Here is a 21,779-nt window from a genome sequence, read left to right as displayed (position 1 = left end):
ATGTTTAAAATCCCAAAGCCAGTCATAGGAAGGTTAAACAGGGACTTTTTATTTTCTCAAGATCAATTAATTATAACCAAGTCATTTCTTAACAAGTGTTTCACTTAATTTAGAAATCTTCAGTAAAGAGTTTGTGTTGAAATTGTTGAAAATAAAAAAGTAAGTACCCTTTTTATTTTCTCAAGATCAATTAATTATAACCAAGTCATTTCTTAACAAGTGTTTCACTTAATTTAGAAATCTTCAGTAAAGAGTTCGTGTTGAAATTGTTGAAAAAAAAGTAAGTAGCTATCAGCACATCAGCAGCTTGCTGTTCCTAAATATAAATATGTTGATTTGAGCAAAGAATTCATGAGTACTTAAGCAAGTAGGTAAGTATCATATTCCACATATATTATTAAAATAAATGGCATATTGTACATCAACAGTTTCTATAACACAAAGGTTATAGGCATGAGGCTTGTTTTGCTTTCCTATGCCACATCAACTTGGATGTCAAGTCCATTCTGTGTTGGGAATGGGAGTTAAAATTGTGGAAACAAACATGACATCTAGCGAAGAAATTGCAAAACAATTTTGGAAGCTGTGTATCGGAATATAAGACGACTGAATCGCACTGTTACCTTCATTCCATTCCATTTGGGTTCTTGGCGAAAGCCAGGTTGGTGGTGTTCTTGTAGCGGCTTAGCTTGGTGTGGCGTATATGAACTGCCCAAGGCTAGGCTAGGCTTGGGAGCGCTAGTGTTTGTTTATAACTTTGGCATTGAAGTGTTAACTTATGCAAATCTTGAGCTAGATTTTTCTCCTTTTTTGCAAGCCTGCATAGCCCTGTTCTTAAACCACCACCTTAGAAGATTAGTGATGGCAAAATAAAGGCAAAATTTCCTTTTTGACAGCCATTCACCAGGGTGATGATAGCCAAGTTTACTTGGATCGTCCTGAACCGAATCGTCAGCTATCATTTGAAAAACAGTCAGCAACCTAGGCTCGTTAGACTTAACTGTTCATGTTTAAAATCCCAAAGCCAGTCATGGGAATGTTAAACAGGGGATAGCCAAAGTAAACTCTTTAACATCCCAAGAGTGCCACTGTTAAACCAGCCACCCAATATCAGGTAGACCTGATCAGGTGTACCTGTCTGGTCTACCTGATAGAGTGGCTGGCCTTAAAGGTTCTGATTCCACCCCTCCTTCATTCCTTTCCAGCCCAAATCAGTTTCACCACTCCCTACTACATGTTCTCCAACTACACCCTGCCCACCAAGAAAACTCATCCTACCGACATCTTCGACTACGATGAACCAATTCACCCTCGCGTAACCGCGGAGCCTATCGTTCTTCATGATGAAAACAAAATTCAGAAGCGATTCAGTCTGGCCATTGTTGAACGAATTAAACAGCACCATCTAAGGGCTAGGACGGTGGACACGAGCTTCCTCAAGTACCTGGTCAAGCCGTACAAATATTCAACCACCTCCTTGTACTCCACTGTTGGAACACCAGCAAGCACAACCTACTTTCCGGGCTATCACATGTATATTACTACGTCTCCAAGGACCACGAGTAAGTCGAGGGTTTCTACTGAAAATAAGTACTTAGGTACCTACCTAACGCCTGCTTAACACCATACACAAAAAGCCTAATCAGAGGCTTAGGTGAAGGGGCTAAACAGCCCTAAAGGATGGGTTAAGATTCTACAAATATATGTGCTTAACAAAGTTTTATTTATTTATTTATTAGAGAGGATTTGAACCATTCTTTTTTTACTTTTTTAAGAGGGAATCACAGGATCATAATAATTAGGAATTTATGATCATAAATATCAACGGCTGGGTAAAAACGGCGGTGGAACACTCATCATCTTTTTTTTTTTTTTTTTTAAATATGTGCCTAACAAAGTTTTATTTATTTATTAGAGAGGATTCGAACCATCCTTTTTTTACTTTTTTAAGAGGGAATCACAGGATCATAATAATTAGGAATTTATGCTCATAAATTAATATCAAGTGTCTATGATTAACCTGTGCCTTTTAAAATTTCAGCTGAGGCAGTGAGTATTGAAATTAAGAAAGTTGAAACGATCAACATGAATTTGAATGAAGATGCCTTTGATATGGACATGGATTTCGATTACCCTGACACTAACCTTGCTACAGAAGCGGCAAAGGAAAACAAACAGGAATTTTACACAACATTGAGTTCACATTCAAAAACATTAGGAATTTCACCAAAAGTTGAGTCAAGACAAGTAAATAACTTCAAAGAGATACAAAATGTTGGAAATGAAAAAACTATTCCTACAGGAAACAACACTTTTAACACCCAATCCAGCTCAAGCAAAGGCAGTTCAAAGAAGATTGAAAAAACCTCCAAGGAAAACTTCACATTCAAAAACATTAGGAATTTCACCAAAAGTTGAGTCAAGACAAGTAAATAACTTCAAAGAGATACAAAATGTTGGAAATGAAGAAAAAACTATTCCTACAAGAAACAACACTTTTAGCACCCAATCCAGCTCAAGCAAAGGCAGTTCAAAGGAGATTGAAAAAACCTCCAAGGAAAATAATATTCACAATCATTTGAAAAAAAGAGATATCACTGCCAAACCAGATAAAACAAGAACTGTCAATAAGAACTCAATAAATGCAAAGAAGATTCAGAGCACCAAAATGTCTAATACAACAGAAAGAACATACTTGAAACTTAAAAACATGTTACTGAAAAGATTGAACAAAACAATTACAACCAAACTCATTCAACTGTATACATTTAAAACTAGAAAAATTCCAATCACAAGGAAAAGAAACTTGATAATAAGCACAAAGTGTGAGAATCCAGTGAAAAAAACAAGAGCTATCACAAACATGAACTATATACTTCATGGTGAGTCATACAACCAATTTTAGGAGTAAGTAGATTGATTTTAATAATGCTGAAAAAAGATTAGGTTTTTAAAAAACTAAGTTACATCATACCAAGTAAGTACCTAGATATAACAAAGAAAAATAGTGGAAAATCTAGACAATTGACCACATACCTACATTAATTATACAAACAATATCACAATATGTTTAAGGTGACAAACTGGGAGTTACAATGAAAACAACTGAAAAGAAGAAGAACTTGAAAATTAAAATAAATGCTACACAAAAGAAATTAAAACTTAAGAAAGTCAGATCAACAAAAAAAACTAACAATGATAAATTAGCAGATGATAACAATTTGAACATTGAGTATGGAAATAGATTTAAGGATAATAAAAATCACTGGACAACACTACAATTTATTAGCAGTACAGATAATGCAACTAAGTCACAGAGAAAATCAAAGAAAACAAAAGCTGAAGTACGTGAAGAATTGCTTCATGAATTGTATCCACCTGTGACACTAAGTGATGAGGTATATCATGACCAAGAGCACAGAAGTGAATATAAAGATTGTGTAAAAGAACCAACACAACAGTATATAGATAGCAATGAGAAATCTGATAATCCAAAGAAAAAAAGGAAGAAAACCAAAGAGGAAGAATTTTTGAATCTGATGTATCCACCGGTCACATTGAATGAGGAATGGGAAAGAGCATATGAAAATATATTGATCCCAACAATACCACAAAATATGAGTAGAGATGAATATATCCGAGGATTTTATACATATGGCATTGAAGATGTGATTACTACCACTGTCCAACAATAGAACCAGAGCTAATTGAAACTTAAAAACGTGAAAAATGATCGACTACTGGTACAGTCACCCTACTTGATGCTAATCAAGAGTTGTTTCCAGGACGATGCTCTCTACTTCCCAAGTCTCAGAGAAAGTAGGTACCTATAAATGTATTAATGTACTGTTGTTGAATGAGTGAATACTCACAGCTTTCCTATGCCACATCAACTTGGATGTCAAGTCCATTCTGTGTTGGGAATGGGAGTTAAAATTGTGGAAACAAACATGACATCTAGGGAAGAAATTGCAAAACAATTTTGGAAGAATATATGTACTTGATGCTAATCAAGAGTTTCAGCTGAGGCAGTGAGTAATTTAGGACTCCAGAATTTGAACTAAATGTTCATGTTGGGTTCACATCATACCCACTTTGAAATGAAAAACATAATTCTGGACTGACGTCAGATTGTCTCATCATCAAAGATTACACTATGGTTAGATAACTTTTAAATTAGGAAAAGTCATCTAGAAATTTCAGGAAACCACAGTTACTTGAAAATCCTCACACAAATAGATACTTGAAATTTTAGTAAAATGAATTTATTTGAGACTTCAGATCAGGGAGTTTACAAGTTTATTTAATGTTTTATTTTCATTGATCAAATGCTTCATCCAACATTTTTCTAGAGGGTAATGAGCTCAAGAGGCTTGAGTAATTACCCAATTGGATGGCCAGAGAAAATTTCTAAACCAAGTAGATCCTGATGCAAGTGATTATGACAAGAAAATGTGAGGGGGTTTATGAACTGTTAGGACTTCTTATAGTCAAGTTCCTAAATGTCATTTTCTTATTATTTTTCAGGAAAATGCAGCCATAGCAAATATAATCAGACAATATTAATATCAAACATCTAAATTTACATACCTATCTGTGTACCTGAAGTCATGTCCTAAGCCATGCTTCAGCGTGTGTCCAATGTGTGGGGAGACTGGGCATGCGCCTGACAGATGTCCCGACGCGCAGTGCTTGAATGTAAGACATTATTTCGTAGAGGTTGAACATCATAACTGCCAAGGTCTCTAGTGAATATACGCCATTCAGAACTTTGAACTTTTTCACTAGAACGGCAAATGCAAATGGAATTTTCTACCTTTTAAAGACACATTTCCGGAGTTTTGATTTCAGATTTGGATTTTTCACTTGCGTAGGAATCGACCTTTTATTCATAATTTTTACCCACATGCGACAGTTCTATTGTCCGAGTATAATGTAAAATCCAAATATACCTAATTACTAATTACGTAATTACAAAGATGGTTCGGATTCAAACACCCGCGTGTTTTTGCTTTCAGTGCGGAAAGAAAACTGACGAGTACCTCTTCAACTGTGAGGAGTGCGATCAGAAAGTGGTTCTCAAAATCAAGTGTGACGTCTGTCATCGATTGTATCACACGAATGATCTGTGTCCACATCTGTGGCGAAGTATGGAGTTCACTGTAAGTATCTACGAGAGACTTTTCAATTTAAACTTACTTAAACCGAGTTTAAACTTACTTTGTGGCCTTGGCCATTACTTTATCTTTGTCAATCCACACATCGATTCCACCCACTCCCACAGTTCCTGTGACAAAATCTTATAATGATAAAAAAAGGTAATTTTTGTTTTTGTTAACTTACCTATATTGACGGTTTTCAGTCACTCATCTTCCAGCTCCAGGAAGGTGATTGCTGCCAAGGGGTTGGTCCATAATGATGTGGGGTGTGGGATCTAGTTTGGTGGGGTACATCCTGTGCCACACTCCTGCATTCTGGGCATAGGTCGGGGATCCCGGGATCTATTCGGTGTTAGTAGTTTCAGTTTTTCGTACGTTTTCTTCACTCCTCCTGATGTACTTGTTTTTGTTCAACAGACCAGGAAAGGTAAACTGAAAGTGCTCCCGATGAGTGCCGGACCAAGTAGCAACACCAAGTACTGCAGTAACTGTGCGGGTCGCGGACATCTGATAGAGGACTTCTTATAGTCAAGTTCCTAAATGTCATTTTCTTATTATTTTTCAGGAAAATGCAGCCATAGCAAATATAATCAGACAATATTCATATCAAACATCTAAATTTACATACCTATCTGTGGTGAAATATTTAAGTATCTATAAGTAATATCAATAACAAAACTGATGAATTTCTAGTTTATTAGATAGTATAACCCAGTTGGATTGAACAAAACACAAGGAATCTCACAGGGAAATGGAAACCAATGGTTGTCGAGCTTCAAATGAGAATACTTCTAGATTTATTGAATCAAGAGAAAGAATAAACAATTATCAGAAAATATCAACTTTGATGTGTACAGATTTTTGGGTCCCACCTCAAGACAATTTGAAATGTGTACATGATTTATATTTAAAATATAAATATAAAGCACAAGTGAAACATTGGCTCAATGAAATGCGTTTGGTGTACAATGCTTGCCACTTATTCAGTAATAAAAATGTTGAACAAGACAATTCTGTCTACATTTTGTTATATTTCAAGTCATATCCATTAAAAATTACAGAAGTGGTCATTCTGTATAATTGGTTTTTTGATGTTCTAAAACACATTTATGAAAAGGATAAAACAGATGCAAATTTTCATACAAGCTTATTCTTTGAACAATTATTTACAAGAGATGTAAACAAGTGTATTAAATTTACCTATTTAGATAATCAGAAGAACTTGGTTTCAATAAATATAGCCAAAGGTAAAGAATTAGATCTTGATTCATTTATACCTATGTTTAAAAAGCATGTGGTCAACAATCAATCTTTTACTTACCTCACACTGGTGCATTACTATTATTGTTTCAAAGATTGTGAATTACCCAATTGTGCATTTCTTCTTAGTTCAAAAAATAAAATGAACCTAGCGCACGGCCGCGGTCAGCCATACAATTCTTGTTGTAAATGGATTTTAAAAATGTTGAACTTTGTTAAGTCAAAATGTAAAGATAATTTCTCCATCATTTACAATTTGTTTCAACCCTATCTAAATGATTATCTTGTACACATTCCCAATGGATCCAACTTGAAAGTATTTCCTGTCAAATTTGATATGTTGGATGAGATAACACCAAGTCATATTTTACATGCTTCAGATAAGCAAAGTGTGATTGACTTGTTGGTCGACTCAAAGAATATGCAAGAAAATTTGGAGTATTTGGAAAATTTGAATATGTACCTTTATCTGTCAAAATATCAAACATGCACAGGCCTAGTCCAAGAAATAAAATTACTCTACTATAAGTTTTGTAAATTAGAAGAGCTAAAGTCAGCAAGTGATGCAATGTTGCAGAATAGCCTTGAGAATTATACATTGGAAAAAAAGAAATTCCACACTATGGTGTTTCAGCAGTGGCTTGTTCAAAAAATGGAGGCTATACTTTGCAAAGGCATGAATTTGTTCCACATTTTCACCCATACACTACATGCCAGCTATACAAAACTAATATTGAACAATAATATCCTAAATCATCTACCTGATCCACATCAAAAAGATTTTTTCAAGTATTTTTTGAATATTCATTCTGATTGTCATAGTTGTTTTGTAATTTTGTTGAATTTTTTTATTTGTTCTGTTCAATAGTGACTCTGCACCTAGTCTCGAACCCTCAACCACCAAACTGCAAGAATGAAAGCCTCTCAGTTTGGTTGAACCACTGCCCCCTCTTCTAATCTTGGGTCAATGGAATTTTGTTGGTGTGACCAAAAAGAAAAGTGGAAAGGATAACAATGTTACGTAATTTTGTATTTTTGTTGTGAAAATTTGTGAGCAAAAGGAAAAAAAAATGTTTGTGTTTATTTTTATATATTTGTGTTAAACTTGGTGAGATTGTGTGTAGTTGGTTTACAAAAGATTGAAGGCTGAAGGCCAGGGTCTGTAGACAAAATCACCAGGGTCCTTGTTCTTATTTTTTGTTTTACCATAATCATGTTTTAAAGTCTATGGATTAAACTTCTATTCATTCATTGCCTCATTTAATGGGATGCCAAGATGAGAAACTGATTAAGACATCAAATCCTTACTTAAGTTTTTACCTTTAATTAATACTGAGTTTTTTTTTTGTCTGTAAAGTAATAATCAAAGTTAAGAGGTTTGATTTGTGCTGACAAATTAAAAATAAAACTAACCCTTACTTTTTTATTCAAAGATTAATATTATTAACAAAAAGAGAAAGAACTTAGTTTACCGCGTTGTTGATACCCTCTAGGTAGCGTTTTCATTTTGAAGACAAAAAATGATGAAACATTCTAAACAATTGATTTAGGTAATTTAACTAAAAAATAACTCTCCTTTAATCTAGTAATCTGTATTGTAAAAGTTTATCTCGAAAATAAATTCCAAAGTCATTTCTAAAAATATTTTCGTCATTTTATTGTGAATTTATTCTCACTCGTGTTAGATTAAGTTAGATTTAATATAAACAGTTGTACATAAAATTATTTATTATGTAAGTATGAACTTAGTATAATTCATTAGGGTGTATATAAAAATAGATATAATCTGTCAAAAATACTATAAAATTAGAAAAGCATGGTGGTTAAAAAACAAAAACAAAATGTTAAAAAAATTTTTCGTCATTTTATTGTGAATTTATTCTCACTCGTGTTAGATTAAGTTAGATTTAATATAAACAGTTGTACATAAAATTATTTATTATATGTAAGTATGAACTTAGTATAATTCATTAGGGTGTATATCTGTATATAAAAATAGATATAATCTGTCAAAAATACTATAAAATTAGAAAAGCATGGTGGTTAAAAAACAAAAACAAAGTGTTAAAAAAAATAGGCCTGGGACAATTATTACCTATTACTTGGTATTCCCAGACTTAATACTATGTATGTATATTGTATAAGGTATTATTGTACTCCCTCCTTTTCTCTCTCTCTCTCCCTCTCTAAAAAAGATTAGACATTAAACCGAGTTTTAAAGTCAAGCTGCTATACCACTCGGCCAGGCGGGATGATGAACTTCAGCTGGGTTCATTGATAGCATTGTCTGGCATACAAAATCTTGACTAGTTCATAAGACCAAGAACTTGACGTTTTCGTGGAATGTCTTTTGAGTTTTGAACTCAAATAACTCTGTAATGGGGTTTGCGGTCTACTCTTCTGTTGGAGTTTCCATTCTTTGTTGTCTCCTCAAATAAATGAGAGTGGTGTCACCATTGAGTACCTAGTCGACGAAGGGGTTAATATTTTGAGTTACAAATCAAACCCTGTGCAGTCCCACTATATTAGAAGTCAACTGAAGAAGTTTCTGTTTCCTTCCTAGTAAAGAAGGAAAGTTGCTGTTCTTAGCTAAGAATTGACCATTAGGCCATATTTTCCTACAATGGCCGTGCTGGCTACCAAATCAGGACAAGAAAAAAGGTGAACAGAGTTCATAGGATGATCATCCCGTAGTATGCCTCTCATCAGATGGGCGAGAATAGACACAATACTCCCCATTTAGGTGCTGGGTCAACCCGAGAACACCAGAAAGTAACCCGTTGAAATATGTGCAATCGAAAAACGAGTACAAATTTTTGTCGATGGTGGGAGAGGACAGCCAGGAGAGTCTTTGATGTCTATCCTGTGTAGGTGCTGGGCTAGAATAAAGTATGAAGTTGAATTGAAATAAATATCTGTTGAATTATATGATGCTATTTTACAAGTTCTATGTACCTTCATTATCTAATATCCATCTACATATAAATGTATAATGAAACCATCTTATACAATCTGTCTGTTTAAAACTTTGTGTACCTACACCATACAAAATAGGTATTATTATAGGTAATAAATTGTTTTATACCTATTTTATATTTATTATTAGGACATAAGATTGTTTTGTAGTTCTAAGCTCAAATGTTTTGTTAATATCTGAAATTAAACTTCTTTTGTTACAAATATGTTTGTATACTATTGGTCAGTTTTCATTTTGGTAGCTTTTCTTTGGGATTAAATGGTTAGCTTGGAGGCTTAAAAGGTAGCCGCGTACGCCTTGTAAGCGCTACGTTGTGGGTTTGATTCCTGACAAGGTTTGTTCTCGAAACGGCTGGCTTTCTTCTACTATGTTTCCCTTCTTTCTTCACTTTCGGAATAAAAGACCCCAGGAGTTACAGTTCCTTCTATCAAAGGTCAACCGTGGATGTTATTTTTTTCTGCTGAACAGCGGAAGTAGCCCATTTGAATATCCAATGGATTGATGAAGTTAATTAACGTTGCGCATGTTTGGTATCTGAACAGGGGACCCATCTGGGCTGGGGCATCGGTCAACCACAAACCACGTGGCAGATGAGCACAAAAGCTCTAGAGGTAACCGGGAGAAACTGTTTCCCCTTCAAAACACTCAAGTTTTCATGGCGTACGGTAAAGTTTTAGGCATAACGTACGGTACGGTACGTGATAATCGTACGTGTACGGTAAAACCTCTTGAGTATCGTGTGAAAGGTTTTGCTCTTTAGTAGTTTTTACAATATCCGCTAGAGTGTTGATTGTCGTCATTTGTTTACGTTTCTCAGCTCTCAGCTGATAAGAAGTTGCAAATGCAAATCCAAAGTGGAAATTTGTCAAATTTTATTTGTGTGCGAAATTCCAGGTTTTCTGCAAAAAGAAAAGGGAAAAATCATAATCAGGAAACTGATCAACATATCACTATTGGCTCAAGTTGTGGTGATAAGAATTCAACATCTTCTGGCTTCCTCATAATCCAGCACCCCTCTGTTTTTCAGGTGTTTCATACTCATCTGAGGTTGGGTTGTGTTTTGCATACTATCGGGACAGGTATGAGACACTCATTTACCATTTTCCTTTCCTACTTCTTTAGCTAACACTGTGACTAAAGTCTGGTTGTGATGAGGTTCGAACCTGACATTCCACGTAGAATTTCTTACCCAGAACTTAGCACTGTAAACAAAATCAGGAAACAACCTGCTTTTCTCTATTCCAGGTTTGAACGATTAGATGTAAAAGCACCTTCTTTATAGGTAATTTTTTGATGCTCATGCCTCAAGAATATCAAATAATGGACATATCCCTCACATCCTCTTTGATTAATGACCTCTGATTCACAGGCACCACATTCATTGATGTCATTAACAATTCAGCAAATTTTATTGGATGCCAAAAAGTTAGCATCAAAATTAAAAGAGCATGACACTGCTGCAGATGCCTTACTCAGTGGAACAGAACTTGTGTACAAACAAATAGATGCTATGAAGACGCTTTGACTAGAATGTCTGCCTTTGAATTGCCAGGTTGATCTGGGTTGTTGTGCTGGAGTAACCACTTCTTGGTAAGATCGAGACCGTCTGGAGAAAAATCGAACGTGAAAGAAGAGATCAGAGGAAAGTGCGAACGACATGGCCCAAAGCATTGTTAAAGCGTTAGGAAAAAAAAAAGAGAGAAAACGGATAGAAAAACTTCTCTTGGTGGTCTAGTACTTGATGAATTATTTGTAGTAAAGCGGAAGGTGATTGCTGCCAAGGGGTTGGTCCATAATGATGTGGGGTGTGGGATCTAGTTTGGTGGGGTACATCCTGTGCCACACTCCTGTATCTGGGCATAGGTTGGGGATCCCGGGATCTATTCGGTGTTAGTAGTTTCAGTTTTTCGTACGTTTTCTTCACTCCTACTGATATAGGTACTTGTTTTCGTTCAACAGACCAGGAAAGGTAAACTGAAAGTGCTCCCGATGAGTGCCGGACCAAGTAGCAACACCAAGTACTGCAGTAACTGTGCTGGTCGCGGACATCTGATATCAGAGTGTCCTCATCTGTCTACCGAACATCCACTGAGACAGGATAGTACTTGGAAAGTGCTCAGCGAGGCTCACGCGACCTATTTGGTGCACCACAAGCTCAAAGTTACGCGTCGAGTGTCCAAAGTTTTGCTTTCGAAACAGGGTAAGTCAGAAAAAAGTTGGTGAAGAAATAATTAAATCGTAAGCTGTGTCCTCAGCCCTCATATAGTCGACGCCGCGCCGTCAATCAATTATCGATCAGGCGAATCTGTGTTGTCGAGGCAATGTATAGTTTCAGTCGACGGTCGATCGATGGGCTCACTCCTTAATAGATGATTCTTTGTTTGGACCTTAGACTTATATGTTAGATGTCAACCAAGCTTAAAAATTGGTTGAAACATTCACCTGATTTAATAGTTAAGAAAAAGAAGGAAGAAGAAGAAGAAACAGAAGAAACAAATGAAAATAAATAGTCAGAGGAAATCTTTCTTCACCATCATATATTCCGCCGAAGTTAACCCTTCACTAACCATCGTCCATTTTCATTAATAGACTGATACGAAATTTTTTCTGTATCTTTTCAGAGCCAATGGAAATCAACTCGGATATCCCGAAAATTCAATTAAAATTATCTATAAAAATGACATTATACATTTAAAGGAAGATGATCAAAAGTTATGGAATATGCTATTCAATGCAAATGATCTAGCTTTGAGTGAACTGAATGCATGGATTTATAAGACTGTAAAACATTTCTGTCAAGGTTTCGAATCGAAGAAAATTTTATTCGATCAGAGAAAATTTGAAATTCCTTTGCACATATCCAACTCTTATTTGAGTTTTTTGTCGAAAAACAAATGTCGTCCATTAAATTGTTTTGTTCTAGAAATTAATGATAATATTCAAACCATTACCATTGATGATGGTAAAGTAAATGAAAAGTCAGCCTATAATCTAGATGCTATTATTGAAGTTTTCTTACAAGAAACAAAGGATAATATAGACATTATTACAAATGAAAATATCGAGCTTGTAAGAAACATAGTTAATTATGTGAACTGCTTTTTAGGGATTAGAAAGTTCAATGTTTTCAAAAGTGGAAATGACTATTGTGTCCATCAAAGTAGAACTTTTGCTATTGATCATGCAGGTAATATTGTGAAAACAAGTGAACCTAAAGACAACTTAACACCAAGGCAAGCAAAAATGAGTAATTCGAACCATATTGACAGCCTCAAGAAGTTGGATACAAACGTTATTAAAACAGAAGCCATCATAGAACACAATCATACTCGAAAGAGATCATTGGAAAATGGTGACACGGAGTGTACACCAACTAAAAAATCACGACAGAAAGATCAACCAAAAACGTCAACTCAGCCAATAAAATTAACCTCTATTGAAAATGAAAGCCAAGTTCAAGAGACTCCAAGTAGTAAAAACAAAGAATCATCTAAGCACACGGATTTAGACAATGCTATTGTCGTTCATCCAAATTCACCCGTGTCAAATGACAGAGTCACTGTCTTTGAAGATCAATTTAAAAAGAAACTCAACTCGTTAAACAAAGAATATAGTGCTCTAATAGATATAACTAAAGTTAAAATCAAAAAAGAAAACGAGTCATCTAATAATAGAAAATCCCTAGCAGACACCAATAATTCCATTTCAGCTGACAATGAAACTATGTGCAATGATTCAAGCGACGAGTCAGATATTGTTGTGTTGGGACCAGGCCCACCGAAGCAATTTGATGTGATTACTTTGAATGAAAACGGAGAAGAAATAAGAGAAAGGATAGATGAAACGAAATCAAATGCAGAGAGTGATAAAGAAGACGAAGAGAGTGAACATGAAATAGAACCAAATGGAAGTGAAGTGATGAATTGTGAAGGTGATAATCCTGTAGAAGGAAAGGAACAGAGAGAACAGGATGAAGAAGAAGATGGTGAAACAGGGAATAACATGTGTGCATACCCAAAGAAATGGACTCAGGAAATGATTAACTTTTATACAGAGGACGTCAATCCAGATCGATTCAAGCAAAGAATCCAGGGTAAATGCCTATGACATGACTATTTGCGCGGTTATTATTATTATTATTATTTTAAATAAAATGCATAAAAATAGAAAGTAAACTAGTAAACACAATAAAATAAACTAGATTTAATGTTTGAACTGGCGTAGTAAACGGAATTCTCAGTCCTTGTCGGGCAGTTTAGGGTGCAATAATCCTACATACTGTACTCCGCACACGGGAATTTCGTCAGAAAAGACCCGCATTTCAATGTAATGTAATCGGGCAGTTTGCTTTATGCTAATTGAATTTCCGTCTACGTCTACCTATTGGTTAGGGGTTAGGCTATCAAGTATCCAAAATCATATAACGGTAAGCAATAATCCCGTCTACAATCCTACATACTGTACTCCGCACACGGGAATTTCGTCAGAAAAGACCCGCATTTCAATGTAATGTAATCGGGCAGTTTGCTTTATGCCAATTGAATTTCCGTCTACCTATTGGTTAGGGGTTAGGCTATCAAGTATCCAAAATCATATAACGGTAAGCAATAATCCCGTCTATTTTTTCAGCCCAACTGAACAAATCTCGGCCTGACCAATGGCGCATTGACTATCACACCTCGTACCGATTCAACGACGTCCAATACGGGTACAACAAGATGTGCGAGAATTGTGGCTCGCGCATGCATGACCTGAAGTCATGTCCTAAGCCATGCTTCAGCGTGTGTCCAATGTGTGGGGAGACTGGGCATGCGCCTGACAGATGTCCCGACGCGCACTGCTTGAATGTAAGACATTATTTGGTAGAGGTTGAACATCATAACTGCCAAGGTCTCTAGTGAAAATACGCCATTCAGAACTTTGAACTTTTTCACTAGAACGGCAAATGAAAATTGAATTTTCTACCTTCTAAAGACACATTTTCGGAGTTTTGACTTCAGATTTGGATTTTTCACATCTTTTTACGTAGGAGTCGACCTTTTATTCATTTTTTTACCCAAATGCGACAGTTCTATTGTCCAAGTATAATTTAAAATCCAAATATACCTAATTACTAATTACAAAGATGGTTCGGATTCAAACACCCGCGTGTTTTTGCTTTCAGTGCGGAAAGAAAACTGACGAGTACCTATTCAACTGTGAGGAGTGCGATCAGAAAGTGGTTCTCAAAATCAAGTGTGACGTCTGTCATCGGTTGTATCACACCAATGATCTGTGTCCTCATTTGTGGCGAAGTATGGAGTTCACTGTAAGTATCTACGAGAGACTATGTGAAGAGTGAGTAAGTGAGTTGTATAAAAAAATACACTTTTCAATTTGAACTTACTTGAAGTGAGTCTACACAAAATAAATTCGTTCCAATGTTCTATTTTCAAAGTGATCTTTTCTTACTACATTAGAACTCCAACTCAACTGTTGAATTAGAGTTCTAATGTAGTAAGAAAAGATCACTTTGAAAATAGAACATTGGAACGAATTTATTTTGTGTAGACTCACCAGAGTGAAAATCAAGACTGAGGATTGAATCAATTCACTCTAGCCCATATTGGATATTGGAAAACCGAAATACACTGGTTCGAAACCACCATCATACACAACAAACCGAGTTTAAACTTACTTTGTGGCCTTGGCCATTACTTTATCTTTGTCAATCCACATATCGATTCCACCCACTCCCACAGTTCCTGTGACAAAATCTTATAATGATAAAAAAAGGTAATTTTTGTTTTTGTTAACTTACCTATATTGACGGTTTTCAGTCACTCATCTTCCAGCTCCAGGAAGGTGATTGCTGCCAAGGGGTTGGTCCATAATGATGTGGGGTGTGGGATCTAGTTTGGTGGGGTACATCCTGTGCCACACTCCTGTATCTGGGCATAGGTTGGGGATCCCGGGATCTATTCGGTGTTAGTAGTTTCAGTTTTTCGTACGTTTTCTTCACTCCTACTGATATAGGTACTTGTTTTCGTTCAACAGACCAGGAAAGGTAAACTGAAAGTGCTCCCGATGAGTGCCGGACCAAGTAGCAACACCAAGTACTGCAGTAACTGTGCTGGTCGCGGACATCTGATATCAGAGTGTCCTCATCTGTCTACCGAACATCCACTGAGACAGGATAGCACTTGGAAAGTGCTCAGCGAGGCTCACGCGACCTATTTGGTGCACCACAAGCTCAAAGTTACGCGTCGAGTGTCCAAAGTTTTGCTTTCGAAACAGGGTAAGTAAGAAAAAAGTTGGTGAAGAAATAATTAAATCGTAAGCTGTGTCCTCATATAGTCGACGCCGCGCCGTCAATCAATTATCGATCAGGTGAATCTGTGTTGTCGAGGCAGTGTATAGTTTCAGTCGACGGTCGATCGATGGGCTCACTCCTTAATAGATGATTCTTTGTTTGGACCTTAGACTTATATGTTAGATGTCAACCAAGCTTAAAAATTGGTTAACATTCACCTGATTTAATGATTAAGAAAAAGAAGGAAGAAGAAGAAGAAGAAGAAGAAGAAACAAATAAAAATAAATAATCAGAGGAAACCTTTCTTCACCATCATAAATTCTGCCGAAGTTAACCCTTCACTAACCATCGTCCATTTTCATTCTCCTCAGGTATGGCCGAGCTTCAGAAGCTATCCAATGAGAGTGGTGTCACCATTGAGTACCTAGTCGACGAAGGGGTTAATATTTTGAGTTACAAATCAAACCCTGTGCAGTCCCACTATATTAGAAGTCAACTGAAGAAGTTTCTGTTTCCTTCCTAGTAGAGAAGGAAAGTTGCTGTTATTAGCTAAGAATTGACCATTAGGCCATATTTTCCTACAATGGCTGTGCTGGCTTCCAAATCAGGACAAGAATAAAGGTGAACAGAGTTCATAGGATGATCATCCCGTTGTATGCCTCTCATCAGATGGGCGAGAATAGACACAATACTCCCCATTTAGGTGCTGAGTCAACCCGAGAACACCAGAAAGTAACCCGTTGAAATATGTGCAATCGAAAAACGAGTACAAATTTTCGTCAATGGTGGGGTTAATATTTTGAGTTACAAATCAAACCCTGTGCAGTCCCACTATATTAGAAGTCAACTGAAGAAGTTTCTGTTTCCTTCCTAGTAAAGAAGGAAAGTTGCTGTTCTTAGCTAAGAATTGACCATTAGGCCATATTTTCCTACAATGGCCGTGCTGGCTACCAAATCAGGACAAGAAAAAAGGTGAACAGAGTTCATAGGATGATCATCCCGTAGTATGCCTCTCATCAGATGGGCGAGAATAGACACAATACTCCCCATTTAGGTGCTGGGTCAACCCGAGAACACCAGAAAGTAACCCGTTGAAATATGTGCAATCGAAAAACGAGTACAAATTTTTGTCGATGGTGGGAGAGGACAGCCAGGAGAGTCTTTGATGTCTATCCTGTGTAGGTGCTGGGCTAGAATAAAGTATGAAGTTGAATTGAAATAAATATCTGTTGAATTATATGATGCTATTTTACAAGTTCTATGTACCTTCATTATCTAATATCCATCTACATATAAATGTATAATGAAACCATCTTATACAATCTGTCTGTTTAAAACTTTGTGTACCTACACCATACAAAATAGGTATTATTATAGGTAATAAATTGTTTTATACCTATTTTATATTTATTATTAGGACATAAGATTGTTTTGTAGTTCTAAGCTCAAATGTTTTGTTAATATCTGAAATTAAACTTCTTTTGTTACAAATACTCGTATGTTTGTCTACGATTGGTCAGTTTTCATTTTGGTAGCTTTTCTTTGGGATTAAATGGTTAGCTTGGAGGCTTAAAAGGTAGCCGCGTACGCCTTGTAAGCGCTACGTTGTGGGTTTGATTCCTGACAAGGTTTGTTCTCGAAACGGCTGGCTTTCTTCTACTATGTTTCCCTTCTTTCTTCACTTTTGGAATAAAAGACCCCAGGAGTTACAGTTCCTTCTATCAAAGGTCAACCGTGGATGTTATTTTTTTCCTGCTGAACAGCGGAAGTAGCCCATTTGAATATCCAATGTATTGATGAAGTTAATTAACGTTGCGCATCTTTGTTATCTGAACAGGGGACCCATCTGAGGCATCGGTCAACCACGTGGCAGATGAGCACAAAAGCTCTAGGTAACCGGGAGAAACTGTTTCCCCTTCAAAACAATCAAGTTTTCAAGTTATGCAAAAAGCAACACTTTAGGCGTACGGTAAAGTTTCAGGTATAACGTACGGTACGTGATAATCGTACGTGTGCGGTAAAACCTCTTGAGTATCGTGTGAAAGGTTTTGCTCTTTAAAAGTTTTTACAATATCCGCTAGAGTGTTGATTGTCGTCATTTGTTTACGTTTCTCAGCTCTCAGCTGATAAGAAGTTGCAAATGCAAATCCAAAGTGGAAATTTGTCAAATTTTATTTGTGTGCGAAATTCCAGGTTTTCTGCAAAAAGAAAAGGGAAAAATCATAATCAGGAAAAAGTATGAAGTTGAAATAAAATAAATATCTATTAAATTATATGATGCTATTTTACAAGTTCTATGTACCTTGATTATCTAATATCCATCTACATATAAATGTACAATGAAACCATCTTATACAATCTGTCTGTTTAAAACTTTGTGTACTTAGGTACACCATACAAAATAGGTATTATAGGTAATAAATTGTTTTATACCTAATTTATATTCATTATTATGATATAAGATTGTTTTGTAGTTCTAAGCTCAAATGTTTTGTTAATATCTGAAATTAAACTTCTTTTGTTACAAATATGTTTGTATACTATTGGTCAGTTTTCATTTTGGTAGCTTTTCTTTGGGATTAAATGAGATAAAATTAATCTCTTAAACCGGCGAGCCAGCTTGGTTAGCTTGGAGGCTTAAAAGGTAGCCGCGTATGCCTTGTAAGCGCTACGTTGTGGGTTTGATTCCTGACAAGGTTTGTTCTCGAAACGGCTGGCTTTCTTCTACTATGTTTCCCTTCTTTCTTCACTTTCGGAATAAAAGACCCCAGGAGTTACAGTTCCTTCTATCAAAGGTCAACCGTGGATGTTATTTTTTTCTGCTGAACAGCGGAAGTAGCCCATTTGAATATCCAATGGATTGATGAAGTTAATTAACGTTGCGCATGTTTGGTATCTGAACAGGGGACCCATCTGGGCTGGGGCATCGGTCAACCACAAACCACGTGGCAGATGAGCACAAAAGCTCTAGAGGTAACCGGGAGAAACTGTTTCCCCTTCAAAACACTCAAGTTTTCATGGCGTACGGTAAAGTTTTAGGCATAACGTACGGTACGGTACGTGATAATCGTACGTGTACGGTAAAACCTCTTGAGTATCGTGTGAAAGGTTTTGCTCTTTAGTAGTTTTTACAATATCCGCTAGAGTGTTGATTGTCGTCATTTGTTTACGTTTCTCAGCTGATAAGAAGTTGCAAATCCAAAGTGGAAATTTGTCAAATTTTATTTGTGTGCGAAATTCCAGGTTTTCTGCAAAAAGAAAAGGGAAAAATCATAATCAGGAAACTGATCAACATATCACTATTGGCTCAAGTTGTGGTGATAAGAATTCAACATCTTCTGGCTTCCTCATAATCCAGCACCCCTCTGTTTTTCAGGTGTTTCATACTCATCTGAGGTTGGGTTGTGTTTTGCATACTATCGGGACAGGTATGAGACACTCACTCACCATTTTCCTTTCCTACTTCTTTAGCTAACACTGTGACTAAAGTCTATGGGTGTGATGAGGTTTGAACTTGACATTCCACGTAGAACTTCTTACCCAGAACTTAGCACTGTAAACAAAATCAGGAAACAACCTGCTTTTCTCTATTCCAGGTTTGAACAATTAGATGTAAGAGCACCTTCTTTATAGGTAATATTTTGATGCTCATGCCTCAAGAATATCAAATAATGGACATATCCCTCACATCCTCTTTGATTAATGACCTCTGATTCACAGGCACCACATTCATTGATGTCATTAACAATTCAGCAAATTTTATTGGATGCCAAAAAGTTAGCATCAAAATTAAAAGAGCATGACACTGCTGCAGATGCCTTGCTCAGTGGAACGGAACTTGTGTACAAACAAATAGATGCTATGAAACAGTACACTGAAGATACCAATGTACCAACTGAGAGTATGACAACCAAGGCACATAGTACTCTAATAGCAGGTTAGTAGAGACTCTGGTTAGTTGATAAAGAGAACTAAAAATAAACAGAAAGGTAGGAGAGTACATAACAAAATCAACAACATAGAGAGAACAAGATTTGGGATCTTGTACTAATATGGGACTATGGTATTCTGACTGGAATTATCTAAAAACATTATCAAGACATTTAGGTAGCTTTTACATCTACTCACACCCATCTTCCCCCATTATAAGCAGTACACTGAAGATACCAATGTACCAACTGAGAGTATGACAACCAAGGCACATAGTACTCTAATAGCAGGTTAGTAGAGACTCTAGTTAGTTGATAAAGAGAACTAAAAATAAACAGAAAGGTAGGAGAGTACATAACAAAATCAACAACTTAGAGAGAACAAGATTTGGGATCTTGTACTAATATGGGACTATGGTATTCTGACTGGAATTATTTGAAAACATTATCAAGACATTTAGGTAGCTTTTACATCTTCTCACACCCGTCTTCCCCCATTACTTTTTCAGGAATGCAGCAAGAAAGCAAACATTTGAGGGAGTTACAAATGGAAAATCAAGCCCTTAAATTTGCCCTTGAAGATTATCAGAATGCATTGGAAATCATCATGTCCAAATACCGATCTCAAAGTGAAAGGCTAATAAATGAGTCAAAAGTAGACTTGACCAAATTGTACAATGACCAGTATAGCCAGGTAGTTACACACAATGTACAATTTATTTATTTTCTTATCTATTTCATTATTCCCCCTCCCCCAAGGAAAATGGCGTAATAGTTAAAATTCCAGACGTTTGTAAACATTTTTCCCCCTCATGTACTTACACAATCATTGTATTCTCATTACAAGAAATTGATTGGTACAATTAGGAATCTAGGATAGCTGCCTCAAACTAGTGGTTTTGGATATGAATATGCCACAGCATTTATTTTATTAAGAAAGTAGTAAGCCACTTTAGGACCCAAATTGCCAATGGTCAAGTACCTATAAAAAACCAATTAATAAAGCTAGCTGTCTCAAACTAGTGGTTTTGGATATGAATATGCCACAGCATTTATTTTATTAAGAAAGTAGTAAGCCACTTTAGGACCCAAATCATAGACAAATTGCCAATGGTTAAGTACCTATAAAAAGCCAAGTTTTATCCACAACAATTATTTACTTGTTTTCTTCAACCAGATTATCCAGAGGCAAGCAGAGAAGATCGGTGAAATGACAGCAGTCATGAGAACAGTTGCTGCGTTGGATGAGGAGTCTATGAACCATGACAATAGAACTGTTCAAATCATAGCTCAACTGTCTACAGAAAACAAGGTAATACTTGTATACTCCTCCTCTTCTTCTTCAGCTTTTCCCATGTTCAGATGGGGTTGGCATTTGCCATCCACTGGCCTCTCAATCAGCTTTAGAGAAATCACTTTGAGGCCAACTGGTTATGGCCTTTGTATTCTGTTTAAGTACCCTTTTTATCACCTCCAAAGCTTCTATTTATTATTAAATTCAAGTTACCTTGTTAAGTAGATCAAAGCACAGTTGGGATTTCATCCTAAGTAATTTAACTACTCTATTTTTTTAGATCCTGTGCTAAAAGAAGGTGTGGAGGGACAAAAAAGATGTAATCTTTCCATATTTAATTGTTTCCTTGTTCAATGAGGAAAGTAATCCTTTTACCAAGAAAAGAGCACTCTACTGAACTCATTCAATAAGTTAATTTACCTTTTGCATTTTCTCACAGGAATTGAGAGAAATCCTCCGTATTGCCAATTCAAATGGGTCAACTAGTCACATTCAACATCTCAGCCTGAACCAGCCAGGTCTCAATAGTGACTCTGCACCTAGTCTCGAACCCTCAACCACCAAACTGCAAGAATGAAAGCCTCTCAGTTTGGTTGAACCACTGCCCCCCTCCTCTAATCTTGGGTCAATGGAATTTTGTTGGTGTGACCAAAAAGAAAAGTGGGAAGGATAACAATGTTACGTAATTTTGTATTTTTGTTGTGAAAATTTGTGAGCAAAAGGAAAAAAAAAGTGTTTGTGTTTATTTTTATTTATTTGTGTTAAACATGGTGAGATTGTGTGTAGTTGTAACAGTTGCTGCGTTGGATGAGGAGTCTATGAACCATGACAATAGAACTGTTCAAATCATAGCTCAACTGTCTACAGA

At 36.2% G+C, this 21,779-nt stretch overlaps 5 protein-coding genes across 9 annotated transcripts; all 5 read left to right on the top strand.

The window, feature by feature from the left end:
* Positions 1 to 182: 182 nt before the first annotated feature.
* On the top strand, positions 183 to 17,179 carry LOC103505871. 2 transcript variants are annotated; one of them, XM_008470239.3, is made up of 7 exons: positions 184 to 371; positions 12,018 to 13,489; positions 14,026 to 14,243; positions 14,561 to 14,704; positions 15,433 to 15,673; positions 16,060 to 16,127; positions 16,479 to 17,179. In XM_008470239.3, the coding sequence occupies exons 2-7, from the start codon at positions 12,118 to 12,120 to the stop codon at positions 16,560 to 16,562; spliced, it is 2,127 nt and encodes a 708-aa protein (XP_008468461.1). In that variant the 5' UTR covers positions 184 to 371; positions 12,018 to 12,117; the 3' UTR covers positions 16,563 to 17,179. The 2 variants fall into 2 exon arrangements, with proteins under 2 accessions (XP_017298101.1, XP_008468461.1); XM_017442612.2 differs by lacking the exon at positions 16,479 to 17,179 and having other exon boundaries at positions 183 to 280; positions 16,060 to 16,440.
* Positions 590 to 3,695, top strand: LOC113466040. The gene is made up of 5 exons (XM_026821102.1): positions 590 to 661; positions 1,206 to 1,562; positions 2,042 to 2,203; positions 2,385 to 2,882; positions 3,076 to 3,695. Exons 2-5 carry the CDS (start codon positions 1,235 to 1,237, stop codon positions 3,693 to 3,695), a joined length of 1,608 nt encoding a protein of 535 aa, XP_026676903.1. The 5' UTR covers positions 590 to 661; positions 1,206 to 1,234.
* Positions 3,982 to 8,063, top strand: LOC113466033. The gene is made up of 2 exons (XM_026821093.1): positions 3,982 to 4,031; positions 5,725 to 8,063. The coding sequence occupies exon 2, from the start codon at positions 5,911 to 5,913 to the stop codon at positions 7,285 to 7,287; it is 1,377 nt and encodes a 458-aa protein (XP_026676894.1). The 5' UTR covers positions 3,982 to 4,031; positions 5,725 to 5,910; the 3' UTR covers positions 7,288 to 8,063.
* LOC113466039 (protein AIR2-like) lies at positions 4,608 to 5,687 on the top strand. The gene is made up of 3 exons (XM_026821101.1): positions 4,608 to 4,698; positions 5,019 to 5,162; positions 5,577 to 5,687. The coding sequence occupies exons 1-3, from the start codon at positions 4,642 to 4,644 to the stop codon at positions 5,685 to 5,687; spliced, it is 312 nt and encodes a 103-aa protein (XP_026676902.1). The 5' UTR covers positions 4,608 to 4,641.
* On the top strand, positions 10,230 to 21,632 carry LOC103505887 (FGFR1 oncogene partner 2 homolog). 4 transcript variants are annotated; one of them, XM_026821096.1, is made up of 6 exons: positions 10,230 to 10,475; positions 10,766 to 10,912; positions 19,556 to 19,625; positions 20,127 to 20,311; positions 20,795 to 20,929; positions 21,351 to 21,632. In XM_026821096.1, exons 2-6 carry the CDS (start codon positions 10,781 to 10,783, stop codon positions 21,486 to 21,488), a joined length of 660 nt encoding a protein of 219 aa, XP_026676897.1. In that variant the 5' UTR covers positions 10,230 to 10,475; positions 10,766 to 10,780; the 3' UTR covers positions 21,489 to 21,632. The 4 variants fall into 4 exon arrangements, with proteins under 4 accessions (XP_026676897.1, XP_026676896.1, XP_017298107.2 ...); XM_026821095.1 differs by lacking the exon at positions 19,556 to 19,625 and adding an exon at positions 19,836 to 19,908 and having other exon boundaries at positions 10,231 to 10,475; positions 10,766 to 10,909; XM_017442618.2 differs by lacking the exon at positions 19,556 to 19,625 and adding an exon at positions 19,839 to 19,908 and having other exon boundaries at positions 10,231 to 10,475.
* Positions 21,633 to 21,779: the final 147 nt, after the last annotated feature.

This window comes from Diaphorina citri, unplaced genomic scaffold (genome assembly GCF_000475195.1).
Source record: "Diaphorina citri unplaced genomic scaffold, Diaci psyllid genome assembly version 1.1 scaffold201, whole genome shotgun sequence".
Lineage (NCBI taxonomy): Eukaryota > Metazoa > Arthropoda > Insecta > Hemiptera > Psyllidae > Diaphorina > Diaphorina citri.
Note: the sequence above shows the minus strand (reverse complement) of the source record. Positions and strands in the feature narration are given on the sequence as shown.